The sequence below is a fragment of the Anastrepha obliqua genome, chromosome 1, assembly GCF_027943255.1.
Source record: "Anastrepha obliqua isolate idAnaObli1 chromosome 1, idAnaObli1_1.0, whole genome shotgun sequence".
In the NCBI taxonomy this organism is placed as follows: domain Eukaryota; kingdom Metazoa; phylum Arthropoda; class Insecta; order Diptera; family Tephritidae; genus Anastrepha; species Anastrepha obliqua.
In genome coordinates, this window is record NC_072892.1 from 8,745,558 (window position 1) to 8,767,299 (window position 21,742).

General features: G+C 35.8%; 1 protein-coding gene and 1 long non-coding RNA gene across 2 annotated transcripts in view; both read left to right on the plus strand.

Annotated features, from left to right (window-relative positions):
* Positions 1–11,838, plus strand: part of LOC129248902 (regulating synaptic membrane exocytosis protein 2) — a 168,792-nt gene extending 156,954 nt beyond the window's left edge. The window contains exons 25-26 of the mRNA XM_054888516.1: positions 9,004–9,130; positions 9,530–11,838. Of these exons, the coding sequence (XP_054744491.1) occupies positions 9,004–9,075 (72 nt within the window). The 3' untranslated portion in view covers positions 9,076–9,130; positions 9,530–11,838. The remainder of the gene's footprint in view (positions 1–9,003; positions 9,131–9,529) is intronic.
* A 6,386-nt stretch (positions 11,839–18,224) lies between these two features.
* LOC129247821 (uncharacterized) lies at positions 18,225–21,164 on the plus strand. The gene is made up of 2 exons (XR_008582580.1): positions 18,225–19,476; positions 19,517–21,164. It is a non-coding gene; the product is annotated as an uncharacterized LOC129247821 (long non-coding RNA).
* Positions 21,165–21,742: the final 578 nt, after the last annotated feature.

Sequence of the window (21,742 nt, forward strand, 5' to 3'; positions counted from 1 at the left end):
CACACCATTCATAGCACGTGTTGATCCAAATTCTGCAAATACCGTAACTCATCAAAACCAATAATGAGACACAATGAAAAAACCGTAAAACAGTCTGCTAAAAAACATAAAAGCTTAGTTCCATTACTGCGATCTACAGGATCAACCAAGTTCAAACTAACCTACCCTAGTTCTTATGAGGTGTGTTCGAAAAGTATCGCGAATTTTGTGTTTTTTCAAAAATTATTTATTTATTCATTAATATCTATTTTGTCCCCTTCAAAATAATCCCCATGAGATATTATGCATTTGTGCCAACGTTTTTTTCAATCTTCACAAAATCATTTCCTTATCTTGTTCAGCTCCTCCTTCGATGGCGTCTTTAACTCGTCAATCGTAGGCCTCTTCAGTTTCGGGAAGAAGAAGACGTCACAGGGGGCCAGATCTGAGGAATACGGTGGCTGTGGCATCATTAGGGTGTTGTTTTTGGCCAAAAAGTCGCGCACAAGCAACGATGTGTGAGCAGGGGTGTTATCGTGATGGTAGAGTCAGTTTTTGTTCTTCCACAAATCCGAGCGTTTCTGGCGGACTTTTTCGCAGAAATTGCGCATAACTTACAGGTTATATTCTTTATTGACCGTTTTACCCTGTGGCAATAACTCATGATGCACAACGCCCCTACAATCGAAGAAAACGGTAAGCAGAATTTTTACATTCGACCAAATTTGGCGCGCTTTTTTCGGTCTTGGTTCGTGCGGCAGCTTCCATTGAGATGATTGAGCTTTGGTTTCCACGTCATAATCATAAATCCACGATTCGTCACCAATTATGACCCTCTGCAGCACATTTGCAATGCTCATGCGATGCTGCTTTTGGTCGAAATTGAGCAGTTTTGATACGAATTTTGCGGCGACCCGTCTCATGCCCAAATCATTGAAAAAATCGAATGGCACGAGCCAGTCGATATGTCTAGGTCCTCGGCAACTTCTCTAACGGTGATTCGACGATTGGCCAATACCATTTTCTTCACTTCATCAATTCTTTCGTCTGTTGTTGAAAAGCTGAGGCGTCCGGCACGCTTTTCGTCATTCACATCTTTTCGGCCTTCTGAGAACATTTTGTACCTCCGATAAACGCGGCTTTGGTCCAAAGTAGCTTCTCCGTATGACATCGTCAACATTTGGAATGCATCCGCGCACTTAATTCCGTTTTTCACACAAAAATTGATACAGATTATTTGATCGATCTTTTTGAATAGGTAAAAATCGAAGACGAGCCGAAACACGTGCAAGCAAAGTAGCTGTCAACAATTAACTGAACATTCAAAATGGCCAAACTCGTCGGCATGAGTGAAAGACATGAGTACCAACTTATCGCCACAAAAAAATCGAAATTCGAATATACGTAACCTGCGAAAATTCAAAATTCGCGATACTTTTGGAACACACCTCGTATATGTGGAAACTCAAATTGGACCAAAGGTTTATGAAGCGCCGCTTGGCCTTATTCTATGTAACTATCTGCACTCGATGGAGAGCAAGAGCCTCAATAACCTAATCTAACCGAATGTAACCCAACCCAACCTATGATATGAAATTTACCTAATTGTACTTTAGTCTAGTCTGAAAAGTCCCGGCCTTAACAAAGAAAACACATTTTTTTGCTTCAAAATTAGCTTTACTCATCAACGTAATTTCCATCAAGAACAATGCAGTCATTCCAGCGCTGCTCTAACATTGCAATACCACTTTTGTAGACCGTGTTATCTTTTTCCTCAAATAGGTCTCAGTTTAAGCGATTCTTCATTCGAGCAAAAGTCCCGGCGAGAATTTTTTTAAGTCTACGAACAACCAATAGTCGCTGAGAGCCAAGTCTGGCGAATGAGGCGGATATGGGAGTTCAATTCATGTAGTTTTGTCTTTATTTTGATTGACTTGCGAGACGGTGCGTTGTCTTGATGAAACTCAACAGTGACCAAACGCGTCACTCACTTCGAACAGAGTTTCCTCATAGTCAAATGCTCATGCAATATAAAGCCAGCACGTTCTTTTGATATGTTTGCGATGCCAGCTAACTCACGCAACTTCACTTTTCGATCATTCAAAACGATTTTCGGATTTTTTGATTTTTTCTGGGGTTACGGCCTCATTTGGACGTTCACTGCGTTCTGCATCATCGGTTTCTCTACGACCGTGTTTAAAGTCAGAAAACCATCGTTTCATTTTTATTTCCGATGGAACGAAGACCCCATAACACTTATCAAGACACTGCTTCGCTTGAACGGTATTTTTCCCCCCTCAAGAAGCAGTGTAAAATTAAAACACGAAATTCTTTCTAATCCATTGTTTTGAAAATAACAAAAGTGGCGTCACTCTTAGCACAATAACTCACGAACTAATGAATAGAAATCATGAAATTTTACCAGCTGTCTTTTTAAGTTAGTACTAACTGAAAAAGAGGTGAATGCAATAAAACTAGTGTCATGTATGTGTTAGATCTAGGACTATTCAGCCCAGGTCTTAGTTTAATTTTCCTACGTGGCAGCACATGCATATAAAGCTATCCTTTCGATCTTCCACTCATCACCTTTAGTACAAATCTCCATTGATTAGCCATCCAAGTGATATGCCATTGCTTCAGTTCCATTCGTTTTTTTGCGCTGAAATTAAAGAACACGTTTCCTCTTCTTCAAGTATAAATACCCGCTTCCACAAACGATTGTTGTTGGTTGTTCGATGTAATGTCGAAACTGTACCCTTTCGGTTTCAATAACTTTATTTGCACAGAAGATGCTGTATGGGTCATCGTCATATTCGAATTTATGAAAATACAGTTTGAAGCAATCGTTTCCTGTCAATATTTTGGGTAAGTTGGAAATCCACACCCCTTTGTCATCTGTCTAGCCAATTTCTTACAGATGGAATCAAGTGATAGGTCCCCAATGTCCATTCGGGGAACTGTTCCACCGACTCTGCCATTTCTGTCAACAACTCTCTTTCACTGCTTGATAACTCAACTTACTTTTTGAGGATTCAGCCATATCCCTTGCCAAAATGTCTATTTCGCTATATACTCCAGTAACACAAGGCCGGTATAAGGATCTCATTTCGGGTGTGTATGGGTTTCTATACGTGCAATCAGATAGATGTCCCGTACAGAAAAACACTTTTTACCTTTCTTGTATGCGTCAGCCTACGTTGTAGTCTAGACCCTCCCGAGTTCACTATACTTCGCCTGGATAAGTTCCCTCCAGAGTAGAAAGCACTCCTCGCTTATTTTTTGGCTTTATAGTTCGGCTCTCCGTAGTTCTAACATGCGTTTATCATGCCGAACGGACTTTTACAGCTTCGCGCCAGGAGACCAAACTCGTAGCATTTAAAGCATTTTATCGGCTGGATTTTCACGCGTATTCGACCAATTACATATGTATGTACGTATATGTATGTAGCCTTAACTTAATGTGGAATATTAAATCGTGCGAAATACGAGTATTATTCGACTTCATTGGCCGTACCGACTCCGAGAAATACAAACGCAATTGTTATTACGAATGCGAAAGCGAATGCGTATGCGAATACGAACACGAATATGAATATGAATACGAATACGAATAGAGAATACCAATGTCAACACAAATATCTGTATGAATATGAATACGAAAACGAATATGAAAGCAAATGCAAATGTGAATACGAATATGAATACGAATACAAATACGAGTACGAATATGAGTACGAATACAACTGCGAATGTGAATACAAATTCCAATACGAATAGGAATATAGATAAGAAAACAGATACAAGTACGGATATGGACATGAATATGAATACAAATACAAATCCCAAGCCGAATGCGAATATGAAGGGAAATGCGGATTCGAATAAAATTGTATGAGTACGAATGCGAATAGGATACCTGCATATACCTTGTATGTATATACATACCATGTACTTGTCGATACATAGCAGCCCCCCCCTCTTGCAACATTTATTAACAAAATGTTATACAAGGTGAAGTCCAAAATAAAAAAGACTGGCGTCATAAAAATATTTACCATGGCGCCATGTTTTTAATGAGTTAGTGCGTTCGAGTTACATCCCTAGCTGACTTCCAATGAAAGCATGGTGGTATTCGGTTCAGTGAAAGCGAAGGTACTGCGTGTAAAGTGCCAGTATGTTTGTCTCATCGGTACAAAAATGAGTTTCGAACAAAGAGGTAATATCAAATTTTGTTTTAAAATCGGTAAAACGTTTACCGAGACATTTGAAATGATGAAAAAAGTTTATGACGATAATTGTCTATCTCGTGCCAGAGTTCATGAGTGGCTTACACGTTTCAGAGATGGTTGTGAGGACATAAATGACAATGAACATACGGGCCGCCCAAAATCAGTAATCACCGAAAACTCCATCGAAATTGTTCGCAAATTTATTAAAAATGAACCGAAATCAACGTTGAAATTCAAGGAATCGGAGTTGAATATATCCAAAGCATCGACTTATCGCATTTTAACTGATCATTTGGGCTTACGAAAGGCCTGCGCATGTTTCATTCCGCACGAGTTAACTGAGGACCAGAATTCAACATTCTAAAGACTTATTAAAGAGACGAGAAAAGTCAAGAACTTTATTTACAACATTGTAACTGGTGATGAAACGTGGTGTTTCCAACATGCACTTGAAACTAAGCGTCAAAGTGGCAAATGGAAGGGCCCAGACGAGTCACCACCCAAAAAATCGCGTATGGAGAAGTCAAAAATCAAGTTCATGCTCATTTGTTTTTACGATTCCAAGGGAATTGTCCACGAGGAGTTCATGCCAATGGGCCAAACCGTTAATGCAATTTTTCATCTTGGCGTTTTGAAGCGTTTGTTGCATCGCATTCGCCCTGAATACCGCGAAGGAGAAAGCTGGCACTTATTGCATGATAATGCACCATCTCATCGATCCACTTTTGTGACTAAAAATTGCATTTTAACCATCAATAACTCCCCACCGTAGCCGAATGGGTTGGTGCGTGACTACTATTCGGAATTCACAGAGAGAACGTTGGTTCGAATCTCGGTGAAACACCAAAATTATGAAAAACATTTTTCTAATAGCCGTCGCCCCTCAGCAGCCAATGGCAAGCCTCCGAGTGTATTTCTGCCATGAAAAAGCTCCTTGAAACTGTAGGTCCCTCCATTTGTGGGGCAACATCAAGACGCGCGCCACAAATATGAGGAGGAGCTCGGCCAAACACCAAAAAGGGTGTACGCGCCAATTATATATACATATAACTCATCGTATTCGCATGATATGACTTCTACCTATTCGGAAAATTGCATTTGGCCATGAAAAAAAAAACGTTTTGCGTCCGTAGAGGCCATCCAAAAGTCTTGTACCGACATCCTGAAGGACAGTCCGGTCAATACCCTGAAACACTCTTTCGAAAAGCTTTTAGATCGCGCAAAACAGTGTATGGAGGCCAGAGAGGACTAGTTTGAATAAATAAACTTGAAGTTATCAGAACAAAGCTCCTGACGTTTCTGTTTTAGCTCAGTCTTGTTTATTTCGGGCTTCACCTTGTATAATTCAAACTGCATGTTCTACACCAAGGGCTCGTGATTGCAAAGCACATTCACAAGATCATTTTTTAATATAAATGTTTAACTAGTTGACTCCGGTCAGTGGCTTATTTTAGTGAAGCAGCTGTCACAATTGACCTATTGCTCTCTTATTGTTGGTAAGATGAGTTATTGGGAAGAAAACCAAATTTTAGGTTATGCTATGTGGATATTTCAGTAGTTTAAATAAATGTAACTCCTAACCGTAAAAAATATTTGTACATACACTTATAAGCATTTCCTTTCATTTAAATACTTTATTGCATTTTTATTACGCACACAATTTTTTAACAACTAAATTAAAAACATAGGTTGGTAGTAAAAATATACGTAAATTCAAAACAAAATGGCTAATCACAATGTAGACTACTGAAAATTAGATTAAAATTTAATCAATAATCGTTGGCTGGATAAATAAATATAAATTAGCTAGCGAAACTTCGAACAATACTGCGATAGCGACAACTCATCAAAGCTGTACATAGAAACATAATAGCGGCATAGTTACATATATACATACGGTCCTGTGTACTTGTATGTGCTTGAAACGATATGTACAATATGTATATAGAAGATTATCGAAAAACATATTAAATTCCACCAAACCACTTAGTTCAGATACTACCGAAAAAGCTTTACACCTTTACTTTTACATTTTTCGCATTATTTAAGGCCTCACATCATTGAGGTCCAGCGTATGCAAGTAGTACAAGTTGCTTTCTAAAGTAAACGGAACTTTGTAAATTTAAGAAAATTAAAACAAAAGGGAACTTAAATAAAAGAGATCTTTTCTATTGGTTGTTTTTGCAAAATCGATTCATTGTTTAACGCAATGTTCCCCAGGGCGTCTATAAGAAACTTTGGATGACTTCTGCATCCACCAAACGCATTTTTCTCATCGCTAAATGCATTTTATTGAAGGAGTATGAATTATGTGGGAGTAATCGAGCGAATATTCTTCACCAATCAGCGGCAGGCTTATTAATTAGAATTAAAAAGCGATTTTTATACCAAAAATTTTTTATGTTAAAAGCGCCAATTGATGAAGTGTTTCAGTAAAATTGTACAAAAACCCCGAACTTTTCTATATTTTTCTCACTATCTTTTCTATTTTGTTCTACGGTAAAAATTTACTGACTTGATGTTTTCGAGATGGTCAACTCAAATTTCCAGAATTTCTCTTCAATGAAATGAAAAATCGCACAATTTCGATTGGCCACATTGTTGCTCATTAATTCTGCTCTCCTCAACACAAACTTTGCGCATCAGTCGAAACGTTTTGATAAAAATTTTACTAAGCGCACAACAACAACAAAATTCCTGTCAATAAAAACCTGCTCCTAAAAGCTAATTGTCATGCAGAGGCGCTATGACTGAGGACATACGGGTGTGTTCACAAAATATCAATAATTTTGCAATTTTGCATTAACAGGCATTGGTTACTCCAAATTTCCATTGCGGCGAAAATGTTAACAGTGCATCAGCGATAGATTTACTTAGATACTAGGTTGTTCAGAAAGTTTTGCGGTTCCATAAGAAAAACGCAATTTTATGGATTGAAATAGAATTTATTTTTCAAAGTAGTCTCCCTGAATATCAATACGCTTGTTCCAAGGAGATTCCAATTTACGAAATTCATCCCTAAAGTGGGAATCTGGAAGTGCTGCAAAATCCACAATTGTTATGACCTCATAATTTGATGAAAAATGCTTTTCAGGCATGATATGCTTTTTCTTCTTTAGTGACAGATGGAAGTCGCTAGGGACCAAATCTGGTGAATACGAGGATGCTCAAACAAACCGAACTGTATTTCATTGATTTTAGCCATTGTCAAAATGCTCTTGTGACACGATGCATTGTGCTGATGAAAAAGATTTACTTCAGTTGGTCTAAGGGGTTACAATAATATTCAGAGTTACTTATTTTACCGGATTGCAAGAAATCTACAAACGAGCAAACAAAATTTCTTTGGCATCCCAAAAAGCTGATGCCAAACCAATTTGATTCTTTGCCGATTTCTGTACACGAATTCGTCTTGAAGCAGAAGAACCAGGTTCACACCACTCTTTAGCCTTTAGTTTTAATTTAGCATCATGGTGATAGATCCAAGTTTCATCCATAGTGATCAATCGACGCGCAACTTTATCCTCGGTGCACTGTTCTGACGAAAAAAAATTTTTTCTTTTGCAAACTGGGTCTTTTTCCACGATTTTTTTCCTTCAGCTGAAGTAAAAGTTACAATGATAATCAGAATTTATTGTTTTACTAGTTTCAAAGTAAAAAAAATTCCTTTCGCATTCGAAAAAACTGATGCTAACACCTTCTCTGCCGATTTCTGGGCAAAAACTTGTTTCGGAGCCGAAGAACCAGGTTCACACCACTATTTAGCCTCTTGTTTTGATTTAGGATGAAGATGATAGACTCAAGTTTCAACCTGACTGATGAATCGACGCACAAAATCCACTTTATCCTTTCTAAAGCATTCTAAATGTGCCTGAGAAAGTTGCATTCGAAAGTGTTTTTGTTCCATTGTTAGCAACTGCGACACCTATTCTTTCAATACTTCAGTCAAAATATTGCTCACACTGTCCAATGAGATGCCTAGGGCTTCTTCTAAATCTCTTTCAGTCACTCGACGGGTTTTCAATACGATATCCTGTCCGATATCCAATTTTTTCTCCGATTTCTGCTGTTTGTGCTGTTTTTGGACGTTCCTGACGTGGATCGTCTTCAAGGCTCGAAGGCCACGTTTACATTCAGCAACCCATCTTTCTACTGTACTAATTGATGGCGAAGAGCTCTTATACACCTTCAACATTCCTTCAAAAATTTCCTTTGCTTTTAAACCTTTCAAAAATAAAAATTCAATCCCTTCCCAAGACTTGATTTTTTCAATTGTAGAAGATACTGTGACACATCGATACTAAATTCCTTGTAAACAAAGAACGAATTGACAGATTGAAATGAAACTTCACATACTTTCATATAAAAAGTGTATCAACATAAAACAAAGGTTAATGACAACACCCTCTTTTATCGAACCGAAAAACTTATTGAACAACCTAGTAATTGCCAATAAATGAAGTCAGAAGAGCCACACATAAAAAAAGTCATATTTTCTTTAGAAAGCACATTGTATTTAAGTATGTAAATATCCTCTAGGCTAATGAATTCATCCTAAAAAAATGTAAATTAAACATTCGGCTTACTCGCACCTAGTCTGAGTTAGTATATTCTGGCGAAGAAAAATGTTTAGCGAAATAGAAAAGCTAATTAAGTAATTCTACCATCATTAACTGCAAAAAGTTCACGTCTAGAGCTAGCTTTGATAATTAAAAAAAAAAAACTTAAACATCTCCTTAAAAAAGCACTAAAAGATTACTATAAAATTTGACAATTTAAAAATTTAAAAACCTAGGGACGCCCTATTGTTTGGCCCGGTGAATCGGTCATACTAGAAGAGGAAGGCGAAGAGATGCAGGTGAACTGAGTGAGTGGCTACCACAAAGCCAATATAAGCACACAAACATCTTGGCGAACACTTAGTAAGTGCGGAGGATTTAAACAATGCAGCGCTTTTAGACAGTTTATAAGCTGAGCTAGTTAACGCCATTTTGCTTTGAAAAGCAATTCTGCTGATACTTTACTGGTATTGGGTATAACACAAACAAACTTTTTTTTCATTTAAAAACACACATTTTTAAAAATCTTCTTAAGTTTTTACATATAACTAAAAACAAAACAAAAATTGATAGCCATTTGACCTGCAAGTTTTCGTATCCCCCCTCAAGACCTTTACAATCACACCAAAACAAAAAATATATCCTCGAATGTACATATTCTCTTCACGTTTGCCACTAATTTTTGCTCATTATCCGTCTCATAAGCCCTCAGATTTACTTTACTATCGTGCAGGTAAACTGATTACTTATATATGCTTACAGTAACCTCTGCATAGAGCTGCTTCCACTGCAGCGCCGCGATGTTAAGTCGCTTGCATAGCTGAGCATGGAAAGAACGTACGAGAGAGAGAGCAGAGAAAGGAGAGAAAACAAACAAAGAGAGTCGCATACCGGACGAGCGATGACGCAAAGTGCTTAGCCGAATTATCGGGCGGTTCAAGTTATACAAAGTGGGCGTGTACGTGTGCGCAGAGTGGGCGCACGAAAGTGCCGGTGCTTTGGCGTCGATCGAGAGCAGCTCAACGGAAACTTTTTGAATTTAAACGAAGTAAAAAGCACACAAACAAGACAAAACAAAAAAAAAAAAAACAGAAAACAAAAAAATGCATATAAATATATTTAGAATATTTTTAAATTATGTTTTTTTTAGCTAAATATGAGATAATGATTATGACTATGTAGATGAAGATGAAGTTGAAGATAAAGATGAAGAGAACGAAAAATAGAAAGATGATAGCTACGATTTTGGTGATTGGTAGATATGTATGTATCATAGTGATCATAGGTGTAGTGCCGACAATGACGATGTGGATGTTGATGATGATTCAGATGATGACAGATAAAAGATGCATTTAATACTACAAAATTGTAAAATAATACATACACACATACATATATAGAGCAAAGCAGATGCGTAAAAAGGATTTATTATGAAAAAAATATTAAAACAAAAACAAAAACGAAAGGACGTGAGGTTTTGACGGCATTATTTATTACGTAATATTCTTGTAATCATAAGTGAATGAATATGTAAAACTATCGTTAGAAAATATGCAAATGAAAAAATATATAATATATAAATAAAAACAAATTAAAAGCAAAAAGCAAGAAGAAACAAGCTTAACTTGATTGAGTTTAAGTAAAACCAAAAAGATAAACGAATGTGAATTTTATGATAAATAATTATCAAAAACTCGATCGACACATATTTCTATCAAAAAAACCAAAGAAAAAACAACAAAAAATTGTGCTGAATAATATATTGATATGAAAAAACGAGAAAGCAGAAAAAAAGTATTTGTAAATATTATTCAAGCGATTATGTTTATGAACTAACACATAATCACACACACACAGACGAACATAAGAAAGTACATCAAATTTTTCAACATAATTCTATTATTATTATTATTTTAGATATTTAGATTATTTTAGATTTCTGATAATGGATCGTAAAACCGCAATGCTAAAATTGCAGCCCAGTGTATTGCACTGGAGAACCCAGTTTACTTTCAGTTCCAGTTCTTTTTTTTTAATTCTAATTTAAATTCTAATTTTAATTTAAAAAAAAAAGACAAAAAGCATAACTATTTGGAAAAGTGGCGTCGAACAGCGCTGAAATGCATTTCGTTTTCGTGAAAACACCCGCAGCAAATCAGTTAATAGTAGACCCACTTGATTGCCAAGAAGCCGCATGAGTTATTATCAGGTCTCTTCAATCGCGTTAGCATTATTAAAAAATAATGTTGAAGCAACTGGCATAAATAAACAACACTGGAAAAGAGAATTCGCGTAAAGCAATAAAAATCTCCCTGTATTATGCGGTCGTATGAAACTCTCTTGAAATGGCGTTAGCTCCAATGAAAATAGTGAGTTGTACCGGTTTTATGAGTTATAACCACACTCGCTAGCGGTGAATCTTGCTCCATAACTTTATCGTTACTGTCATATGCAAATTTTTCGTCAAGTGAGCAAATTCCAGAGACAGCGAACAGAGTAGTGGCGAATTGAAGACGTCTTAGGTTCACCTTAAGTTCCACTTCTTCTTTTCGTTCTAATTTGAATTATAAAAAAAGCAAAAAATTTTGGAAAAATAGCAACGAACAGCACTATATTGTAAATCAGTTAATAGTAGACACACTTCATTGCAAAAAAAACCTCATGGGTTAATATAATACGCATAAGACATACACACATTTGCATGCGTGAAATAGTCTAGGCGTGGAAAAGAAGCGCGCAGTAGTGACTTTTAATTTCAAAATTGGCTTTCAGGTCTTTGCGACGTATTGTCGATTAATAGTTTATCAACAAATACCTAAAGATTATATGCCGCCAAGAACAGTCTCCAATGCTGACCAACTTTCGATTGCTAATAGCAGCCCAATCAATTTTGAAATCAAAAGACGAAAATTGAAGTGGATTGGACACACTTTCCAAAGAGAAGTTGGCTGTGTGGTCAAAACGGCTTCCCAATAGAACCCACAAGGAAGCCGGCGCAGAGGATGCCCAGCACAAACTTAGATGTGCACAATCCTCCGATGAGAGCTCTTCCACCATCACCTGGAACGAAATTAGACACATAGCCCAACGAGATGTTTTTAGTGTGGTTAGGTTAGGTCAGCCAGGTTGCTTGTCTAGAACAAGACACTCGGTGACCCTAAGGTTCATTTTGATACCTGCATTTGATTTCCATCCCCTAACTAAGTTACTTAAATGACTTAGATCTTTTTAAGAAGGTAACTGGTTTCTCCAGTGAGACATTTTGCAAATTTCCCAGGTCTACAAAAAATAATCGCCAAGATATTTGGCACGGCTTCTTTGAAGTGCAGGACATTCACATAGGAGGTGTTGTACCAAGTCAATTTCTTCTTCATCTCCACAGCTCCTGCAGAAGTCATTGTGAGGTACACCCATTCTATACCATTGCTAAGGTGCCAATAGAGCAGTAATCGGTTATAACACCTGTGAGAACGTTGGCAGTTGATATATTGAATCCAAGGAAACATTTTGTTCTTTTAAGATTCAGTTTTAGCTAGAGCGTTTTGGTCACCACCTTCTATTGGTGTCCGCGATTACGCTCTAGTCAATCGCAGTGGACAGTTCGTTTAGAGGAATGCTTATGTTCTGTACAGCTCGCTGAGAGTCAAGTTCAGAGCCTTTTCTTGTGCACTCATCGCGCACAATATCCTCAATATTTAGATTAAGTATCAGCTGTGTATCTGCAACAGAATTGCAAAAGAGTAGCAAAGTTGCATCAGTTATTGAGTACCATGAACAAGCCCTTTTTCTCTCACTTCGCCAGTCCAAGGTGGCACGAATGATAGATTACTAGGTTTGCCATTCCAAGCAAAATTAGGAGAGTAACTTCGGTTACCTCGTCATCGGGGATTCAGCAGCAGAAATCCGACCGCGTATTTCACTCCTATTCGAACACTCGTCCAATTTAGGCTTCATTTTATTTTTATTTTTTCATTTTTTATTCACGATTCTTCGACATTGTGTAGAAGTGTTGCACGATTGCGCCTACTATATACAAAAGGATACTAATAAGTAATTTTCATTTGATAATTTAACTTGTTTTAAGAAGCATTTAAGCAACATAATCGCTATTCGCTCTCCATAACCTCTGCTGCCGTTTTGCGTTTTAATCGTCCTCGAGATAAATTCAGACGAAGTAAGCTGGATGCTGCATTGTTGACATGATTATTTAGTCGCTGTTTGTGAGCCATAGCAAATTGCTGCGTTACCTCAGTCACGGTTGGTATGCCAAGATCACGATGAAGGTCGCTATTCCTTATAGAGCATGGCGCCTTAACTATGCTCCGCAGAAGTTTTTTCGCAGATGTTGAATAGATAGAATTGAATGTCTAGAGCAATTCAGATGACAGCGAATTGCGTAAATTTTTTCGTATATCACCAACACAATCGCATTGTAAACAAACCGCTATCGTAACCCCGATAACGTCAACAAATCAGTTGATCCCTCCCAAAGGTGGAACGAGTGTCTTCAAAGTTATGCTTTCGCAGGCTTCGACTGAGTTTGCAAATTTACTGCACTATGAGGGAAGAAATTATTGATTCATTTCGGTTTGAACATGACAATTTGGGAATAATTTTTTTTTTTAATAACAATTTTTTTTTTTTTAATTTAAGACTAATTTTAATATGAAGATATGTAAATAAACATCTGACAAAGAACTTACAACAACTGGTTATTAAGTTTGACTAAACTTTTACAGCAACCTAGACGTATACAGCCTGCGGAATAGCTCCAGCGCCTTAACATTGGTACCGGCTTTGTTTATTTTTCAAAATACACGACATTTAATTTTTTTTTTGGTCACATGGAAAAAATGTGCAACATTGGCAAGGCAAAAAAAAATATAAAACCAACAATATTTGTTGCTGCCGTAACAAAAACCACTATAAACATATTCTCAGATAGCCAGGCGGCATTGAAATCAATGAATGCGAGTGTATTTCTGCCATGAAAAAGCTCCTCATAAAAACTATCTGCCGTTTGGGTCGGCTTGAAACTGTAGGTCGCTCCATTAGTGGAACAACATCAAGACGCATACCACAAATAGGAGGAGGAGCTCAGCCAAACACCCAAAGAGGGTGTACGTGCCAATTATATATATATAAAGCCGGTGAGCTAGCTAGGAAAAGTAGTCCTCTTCAACTGCTCAGTGACAAAAGTATCATTGGGATACATATGGACATAAGTAAATTAAAAATGAAAAACAAAATTATCCAAGAGTCCAATAGGTCATGGAAAGGTGAAGATACATGCGTAACAGCTAAGCTACTATGGCCGCAAATAAACGAGAGAAGAACAAAAGAATTATTTGGACTCTCAAGAGACGATATCTCGAAGGTCGTGGCTTGTGTCACCGGTCATTGGCTATTTGGCAGGCATTCCTTGAGACAGGGAGTTTTCTCCCATGAATATTGTAGAAGTTGCAGAGATGACGAAGAGGAAGAAACAGTTGAGCATTTCCTTTGCAATTGTGCAGCCTTAGCTAAAATCAGAGCAGGTTGTCTAGATAAATACTTTTTTAATTCTCTTACAGAGCTGTCTGGCGTGGGGATAGGACCAATGCTGCGCTTCATAAGAGCCTCAAAATACTTTCATGAAGATAAATAAACAAGGTTCCCATATCGCACAGTGGTATCACAATGGACCTGTAAGGTGTAAATGAGTTGGTCATACGGACCGACTACCACCATAACCTAACCTAACCTAACAATATTTGTTAGCAACTTCCAACTTGCATTTTATTATACTTAAATTCCTTTAGCTATAAAACTGCATTCCAAAAATGGTTCTATAAGTTGTAATTATAATAAATTTGTTGGATTTTTTTTGGACGTTAAACAAATGAAAGTTGGAGGTCTCACAACGTCATCAAAACTTCGCTTTAGCGCTACTTGAGGAGTGCCAAAGAGGTACTTCAACCATTTCCCCTACCCACCTAAAGAAATGAAAAATAGTCAGAACTGGCCACTATGTTGAGACGCTATTCCACTTTTCCAAAAACTTAAAAAAACAACTATCAGCCTCGAATAAATTGGCAATTGGCTAATTGTTACTCTTGTAAAAATAAATATATAAATAAAATTGGCAAAAATCCTTTGTTCTTCTTTTACTGAAAGATAATGCTTGTGAGAAACTTTTAACTTTGCGGTAACTGTCATTAATGATTAGTGAGTTACATTTTGTTATATTTATTTTGCCATTTTTTATATACTTTACTGTATATTTCCCCGATAATATTAACTTAAAATTAGATTTTTTACGTTTCTTCAAATAATATATCAGTGTACATACAATAGACATGTAACAAAAAAAAAACATAAAAACACACACACAATTACACAAAAGCTACATAATAGTTTTTTTGTTTGTTTTTTGTAAAATAAAATTTATAATACAGATTCATTAATAAAAAAAAAACAATAAAAAATATTCTTAAAAAATTCAAAGTACCTTATAATAGAATGAGCTGTAAAAACGATACCTGCTTGAAACTATAAAACGAAGTGAAAACAAAAAATAAATAAATAAATATTGCATCATAAACCAAATCAAATTGCAAAATCAACACTTTTCGTTATGCAGAAAAAGTTATTTTACTTCGATAGAAAAAGAGAAAACAACTTCTAACCTTAGCTGATTCAATTCTTTCGCAAGTTACATAAAATGTGCACACTCATACATATACAAATGTACATATATCAACACATATAAACATACATGATTTTTATAGCCTTCGCAAAAAACATTAATATTTGGCATAGCAAATTGAGAAGCCCAAAACCATTTATTTCCATACATATTTACATGTGTAAGTATGTGCTTTTTTCATGGCGCAAAATTAATCACCCTATCGAAAAATTTCTAATTTTTGCAAATGGCGTGGTACGTTCTAAATTTTTTTCTCATTTACATACTATATAATACAAGGTGGCGCAAAATTAATCATTCGGCGTACGTTTTTAAGATGTAACCTAATTTTTTTCTCATTTTCTTGTAATACAAGGTGGCGCAAAATTAATAGCCCTATCGAAAGATTTGTAATTGTTGCAAATGGCGTCGTACGTTTTTAATTTTTAACAATTTAGCTTTTTTCATGGCGCAAAATTAATCACCCTATTGGAAAATGTATAGTTTTTTGCAACTAACCTCGAACGTAATACAAGGTGGCGCAAAATTAATCACTATGTAGGAAGATTTATCATTTTTGCAAATTGCGTCGCACGTTTTTAAGTAGTTACATACATAATTTTTTTCTCATATACTTGTAATACAAGGTGCCACAAAATTAATCACCCTAATAATTATAATAATAATTTGTTTCTAATTCACTCCTAATACAAGGTGGCGCAAAATGAATCACTCTATGGGAAGATTTATAATTTTTGCAAATTGCGTCGCACTTTTATTCCTAATACAAGGTGGCGCAAAATTAATCACTCTGCAGGAAGATTTATAATTTTTGCAAATTGCGTCGCACGTTTTTAAGTAGCAAAATAATTTTTTTCTAATTTAAGGTGGCGCAAAATTAATCACTATGTAGGAAGATTTATAATTTTTGCAAATTGCGTCGCACGTTTTTAAGTAGTTACATACATAATTTTTTTTTTCATTTACTTGTAATACAAGGTGCCGCATAATTAATCACCCTAATAATTATAATAATCATTTGTTTCTAATTCACTCCTAATACAAGGTGGCGCAAAATTAATCACTCTATGGGAAGATTTATAATTTTTGCAAATTGCGTCCCACATTCACTCCTAATACAAGGTGGCGCAAAATGAATCACTCTATGGGATGAATTATAAATTTTGCAAATTGCGTCGCACGTTTTCAAGTATTAACGTCATCAGCGCAAAATTAATCACCCTATCGAAAGATGTATAATTTTTGTAAAAATCCTCGGACGTTTTCAAGTTTTTACAATTTTTTTTTTCTTATTTACTTGCAATACGAGGTGGCGCAAAATTAATCACCCTATCGAATAATTTATAATTTTTGCAAAAGCCCTCATACGCCAATCATATTTGATATTTGTGAAGTAAACAGCTGCAGTATACAAACAAACAAGCAATGGGACGCGCAAAGATCTAAATAAACATCACTCAAAATATTTTGTTTGATTTAGTAAAAGTTGTTCATCGAAAAGTATTAATTTTGAAGGAATTAACCAATAACAAACAACAACAAAAAGTTATTCAAAAACAAAATTGGGATCCTTGATTTCACGCCACCTTGTATATACATAAGAGAAAAATACGCAAAGACTTTTTTGTTGAATTTCCGTCGATATTAAAATTCACCTCAGTCAAATGTGCCTCTTCACTGTTAGGATAACCCAGCGCTTACTGCAAAAATAAGTTTCGTAAATTTCTCAACTTTGTTCAATAGGAAGGCTTGCCTACAATTTTCTTAATCACTTAGCAGTCAGACTACTCTCACTACTTTCATGCAGTAAAAGCTTTTAAGTCAATATTTTATAATATTTAGAATGAATCAATTAATGATTAAAGGCCGTTTTCAACCACCAATGCTTTCCAAAGAGAGCGTGGGTAATCGGTATTAGCCTGTAATATGTGACCTGCCCATCTCAGTCTGTTGATCATTATTGTGGTTATTACACGCATAGCCAACCAATTTCGCTTCAGATAGATGTTTAACTCGAAAGTAGAGCCAAAAACAAGGTTTCAAGACTTCCACATCATCATCGATTCGATTTGTTCGCAGAGAATAGCTAACCAACTAAGGAACAGCTGAGTACTCAATTCAGATCTTTAAGAAAGTAGTTCTGTGGAGAGTTCAAACGAAAGTATGGCAGGGCGCTAATGCACCTGCGCAAAATGAACTATCAGCGCTACAGATGGCTGAGAGATAAGGACGAAGTAGTTAGCGCTAATCGCTATAAATTGGTTGATGCAGTGAAAAGGAAGTTGTATGCTCAATGTGGGCCGAGCTAAAGTTCAGTGCTGTCAGCGAGCATCTGTGCTTGTGTAGCTGCTATGCAATCAAATGAGGTGAAGCTACAGGTATCAAATTGAACTTATTTGTTATTTGCGCTGCATAAATTAAATTTTGCAAACTTTTTCTTGAGTGGCCGAAATGAAGAGAATACATGCAAGGAATTCAGCAGGCAGTGTCAGAGTTTAGATTTGTGAATGTGCGCATGTATGCCCTTTGGGTTAAGTTGGTGGCCGAAAATTTCGTTTAATTGTCGCTTCATGATTCGCAACTTTGAAAGAGTAACCTTTGCTTTATTTTTTCCTGTTGCAGGTATTAGCCAGCAAATGCGACATAAATGCAAATTGGGTGGAGTTTGACTTTTCTTATTCTGATTTCGTTAATTTCATAAGCAGATACTTGAAATTGAAACTCGAAAAAGGGGAGCCAAGGAGCACCGAGAGAATGGTAACTCGGTGGAAAGTAAAAGGAATAATAGTCAAGGAAGAAAGGAGGGAAGTGGCAGGGAGATAGCACAGAATAGAGACAGAGATAGCTAGTCTCGTGAGAATTTTTCAGATTATTTGGCAAGTCTAAAAATATCCTCCAGTCTGAGAGAACGAAACTGGAACGAAACCCACTATTAGTAGCCTTGCTCTGGTCACATGCTCCGTGTTGTGGACTGTGTCTTGTAATAATACCGACCATCAACCGAACGTCTTTTGTGCCAAGTTTTAAAGGAAAGTTGAACAGTTTTCTGTTCGGGCTTGAAACACAAAACTCTTTGCAGTTCTGCAGCGTTCTAGACTGGACCATCGCCCTTTATGTAAATTGCATACATAATCGCTGCTCCAATTCATGATTCATGTATAACTGATTCCGATTATTGCCGGTGGCAGATACTTACTTTTTATTTAGTTTGACACTTGAAAATGGGTTTTATTTAAAATAAATAGCCACTAATTCTTAACACGTACACTCATCACTTTCATCAAAGAGGTTTTCTACAAAAAACGAACGCACAAATGAGCAGTGAAATGACTTTTGAAAATTTTGCAAATCAACCAGTTAAACGGCTAGTGTAGTGAACTTACGTAGATGCGGATTCACCTAGAGCGAAAAACAAAAACAAAAAAAAGACTACAAAAAAACCAAAGTGCATGCATTCTTACATACATACATTTGTTCATACAATATTTTCAGAATTTCTCCGTCCATTCGTTGCATACTCGAAGGAGAAATTGTAAACTTAACAGAATTTTTCGTAAGCACAAAACATAAGCCATCCATTGAGAGCATCCTACTTACCAGAAAAACAAAAGCAAGAGAAAATATAAGAAGCACCTACATACTGAGTGATTCAGTTAGATAAACATACATACGTACATACATACATACATGCATGCATAGAAACTTAGCTTCACACATCTATATTCTTATACGTAGTTAAAGTCATACAAAACACATGCACACACATACATACATGCATTCAAAGTATTTAAAGTGCATACAGAGTTGCATACGCCATCACAAACATCACAGCGTATGTAAATATGTTTATATACATATATGTATATGTATGTCTCTGTATATATTTTAACGAAATCAGTGGAAATGTATTAAAACTGGTGGCACACATCCAAAAAAGAATCAATATTTATCACTTATGAACGGAAAAAGTTAAAAGCTAGGCACAGCTCGCTTTAATTTACATGCATACTTACATACGTACGTAAATACTACATAGTACATACTTATATAGCATTGAGAAGTTTTCACACAAATGTTACAATTTTATAAAAGCTTCTACGGAAATGTGACAAAAAAACTGACGAAGAGATTTTAACAGCAGACTTTATTTTATATTATCTCATGACGTATGGTACCATTTACGTACCTACCTACACACACTTGCTGTATGTATGCAGTTGGTCAAGTTTCATGTAGAATTTTCACGTCAAAACGAAATTAACTACAGTTAGGAAAATTAACTCATTGAAACTTACGAAGAAGTAAAAAGTCTTATACAAAATATTAAATAAAAGTAGAAAATTTCAATTAAGTAATAAAACACATTTTTCCTATCCCATATTTGCTTACAATTACACATACACACATACATACACATCCATATGCAGGCATAAGAATTTTATAGAAGCAGTACTTTGAACATGACATCGAGCCCCGTTAATTTTGTTGTTGTTGTAAAATGTTAGGTGCGTTTATTCAAAAATTTACACTCGCACGCCGACACAAGCAAATCCACTGTAGTCCAGAGAGCATTGATGTATAGAGAGCGTTTAAGAACGAATGTTTCTGTTAAATGTCAAATGCTAACAAAACGCGGCTAAGAAATTTTTGTAATTCCAACACGAACGGGAGAAATTTAACATACGAGAGTTAACATAACTGAGCGTAGTCAAAAGAATTAAATATGGCGTTTGCAATGAAATGTAAAATTACATGATTTGGTGTATGGCAAAATAAAATAACAGCACAACTTGTACATTTCTCCTGCCTGCTTTTTGTCGTCGGCATCAGTGTTCTCTGCTATTACTGTAATACATATTGTTAGTATAAAACTTAATTTATATTCAAAACTCTTCTCTCCTCCACAACAAACTTTAACAGCTAGATAAATGCAGAATTTGAATTAACAATTCGATAAATACATGCACAGATACACTCATACACACATACACACACATGCATCCATATGTAAATGTTAAATATTTTCTTTTCGATAAAGTTAAGTTTCTAAATACACACAATCAGTAATCAGCAACAACAAAATAATAACATGCTTACATATTTACTTATACATACAAACCAGACGGTGAGGTATTTTTGAAAACAACACAATATTTAATTATTAAAGAATGTTTGAAACCAACAAACCAAAATACACACATACCAAGAGAATGATAGTAAAAACAAAAACAAATATTAAATTGCATAATATTAATTATAATTACACTATATTAACTATATCTATCCTTTTCTCTCTCGACGCTAGATTGAATGTCGAGAAACGACAATAAACTGTGAAAATGTATTAAGAAACCAAAAGAAAAAAACCCGAAAAAAACCAACAAAAAAACTCAAAACTTATAAAAATTATGATACAAACCAGAACTTTAATGGCAAATAAATGAAAACAAACAAATATATATACATACATATATTTAACTTTAAATCAACTGATAAAGATGAATGATTATTATAATGAATATGATTATGATTATGATGACGATGAAATTTTCTTGCAACCAATGCGAAAATGTAAACAAAATTATTATTGAATATAAAAGTGCATAAAAAAATTTAACAATGAAAAAGAAATTATTATTACATATTAAATAAATAAAAAACCAAATTGTTTTCTAATAAAGAAAAAAATAAAGAAAATTTCCATACGGTTATTTTGTTTTTTATTTCAAGAAATTCAAAACAATAACACTTCGTACTTCGGTTTTTAAGTCCGAGTTCTTTTTTTAAAGAGTTAGTTTCCTCGATCCGCGATAGTACTATATCATCATCATCTTCAGCATTACAGTCTTGTGCAGACCATTGCTCGACCACTTGGTCGATCCTCTACTACGTCTTTCCAGTTCCTAATTCGCAATTTGTGCAGGTCAGCTGTGACCACATCAATTCAGCGGTTGGAATTCTATACTGGCAGCTCTGCTTCTGCGCATTCTGTTCATATGCCCTAACCATCTCATTCTTTGCTTTCTCATGAAACTTATCTAATTTGCATGATGAGCATCGAGCTCGCCATTATATCTGATTCGCCATCCAGTCGCAAGGTACCGGCCATATATTTTTCGTAGTGCCTCTCTTTCAAATCTCAGTATTTGGACGGTGTTTGCTGCTTTAAGTATCTGTATCCCGCTTTGTATATTTTATCTTTTGCGCGCTTGATAGTAATCGAGATTTGCATAGTGCGAAGCGAATGAGCGAAGAAAGCGTTTACTCTCGCGTTTATTGCTACAGAG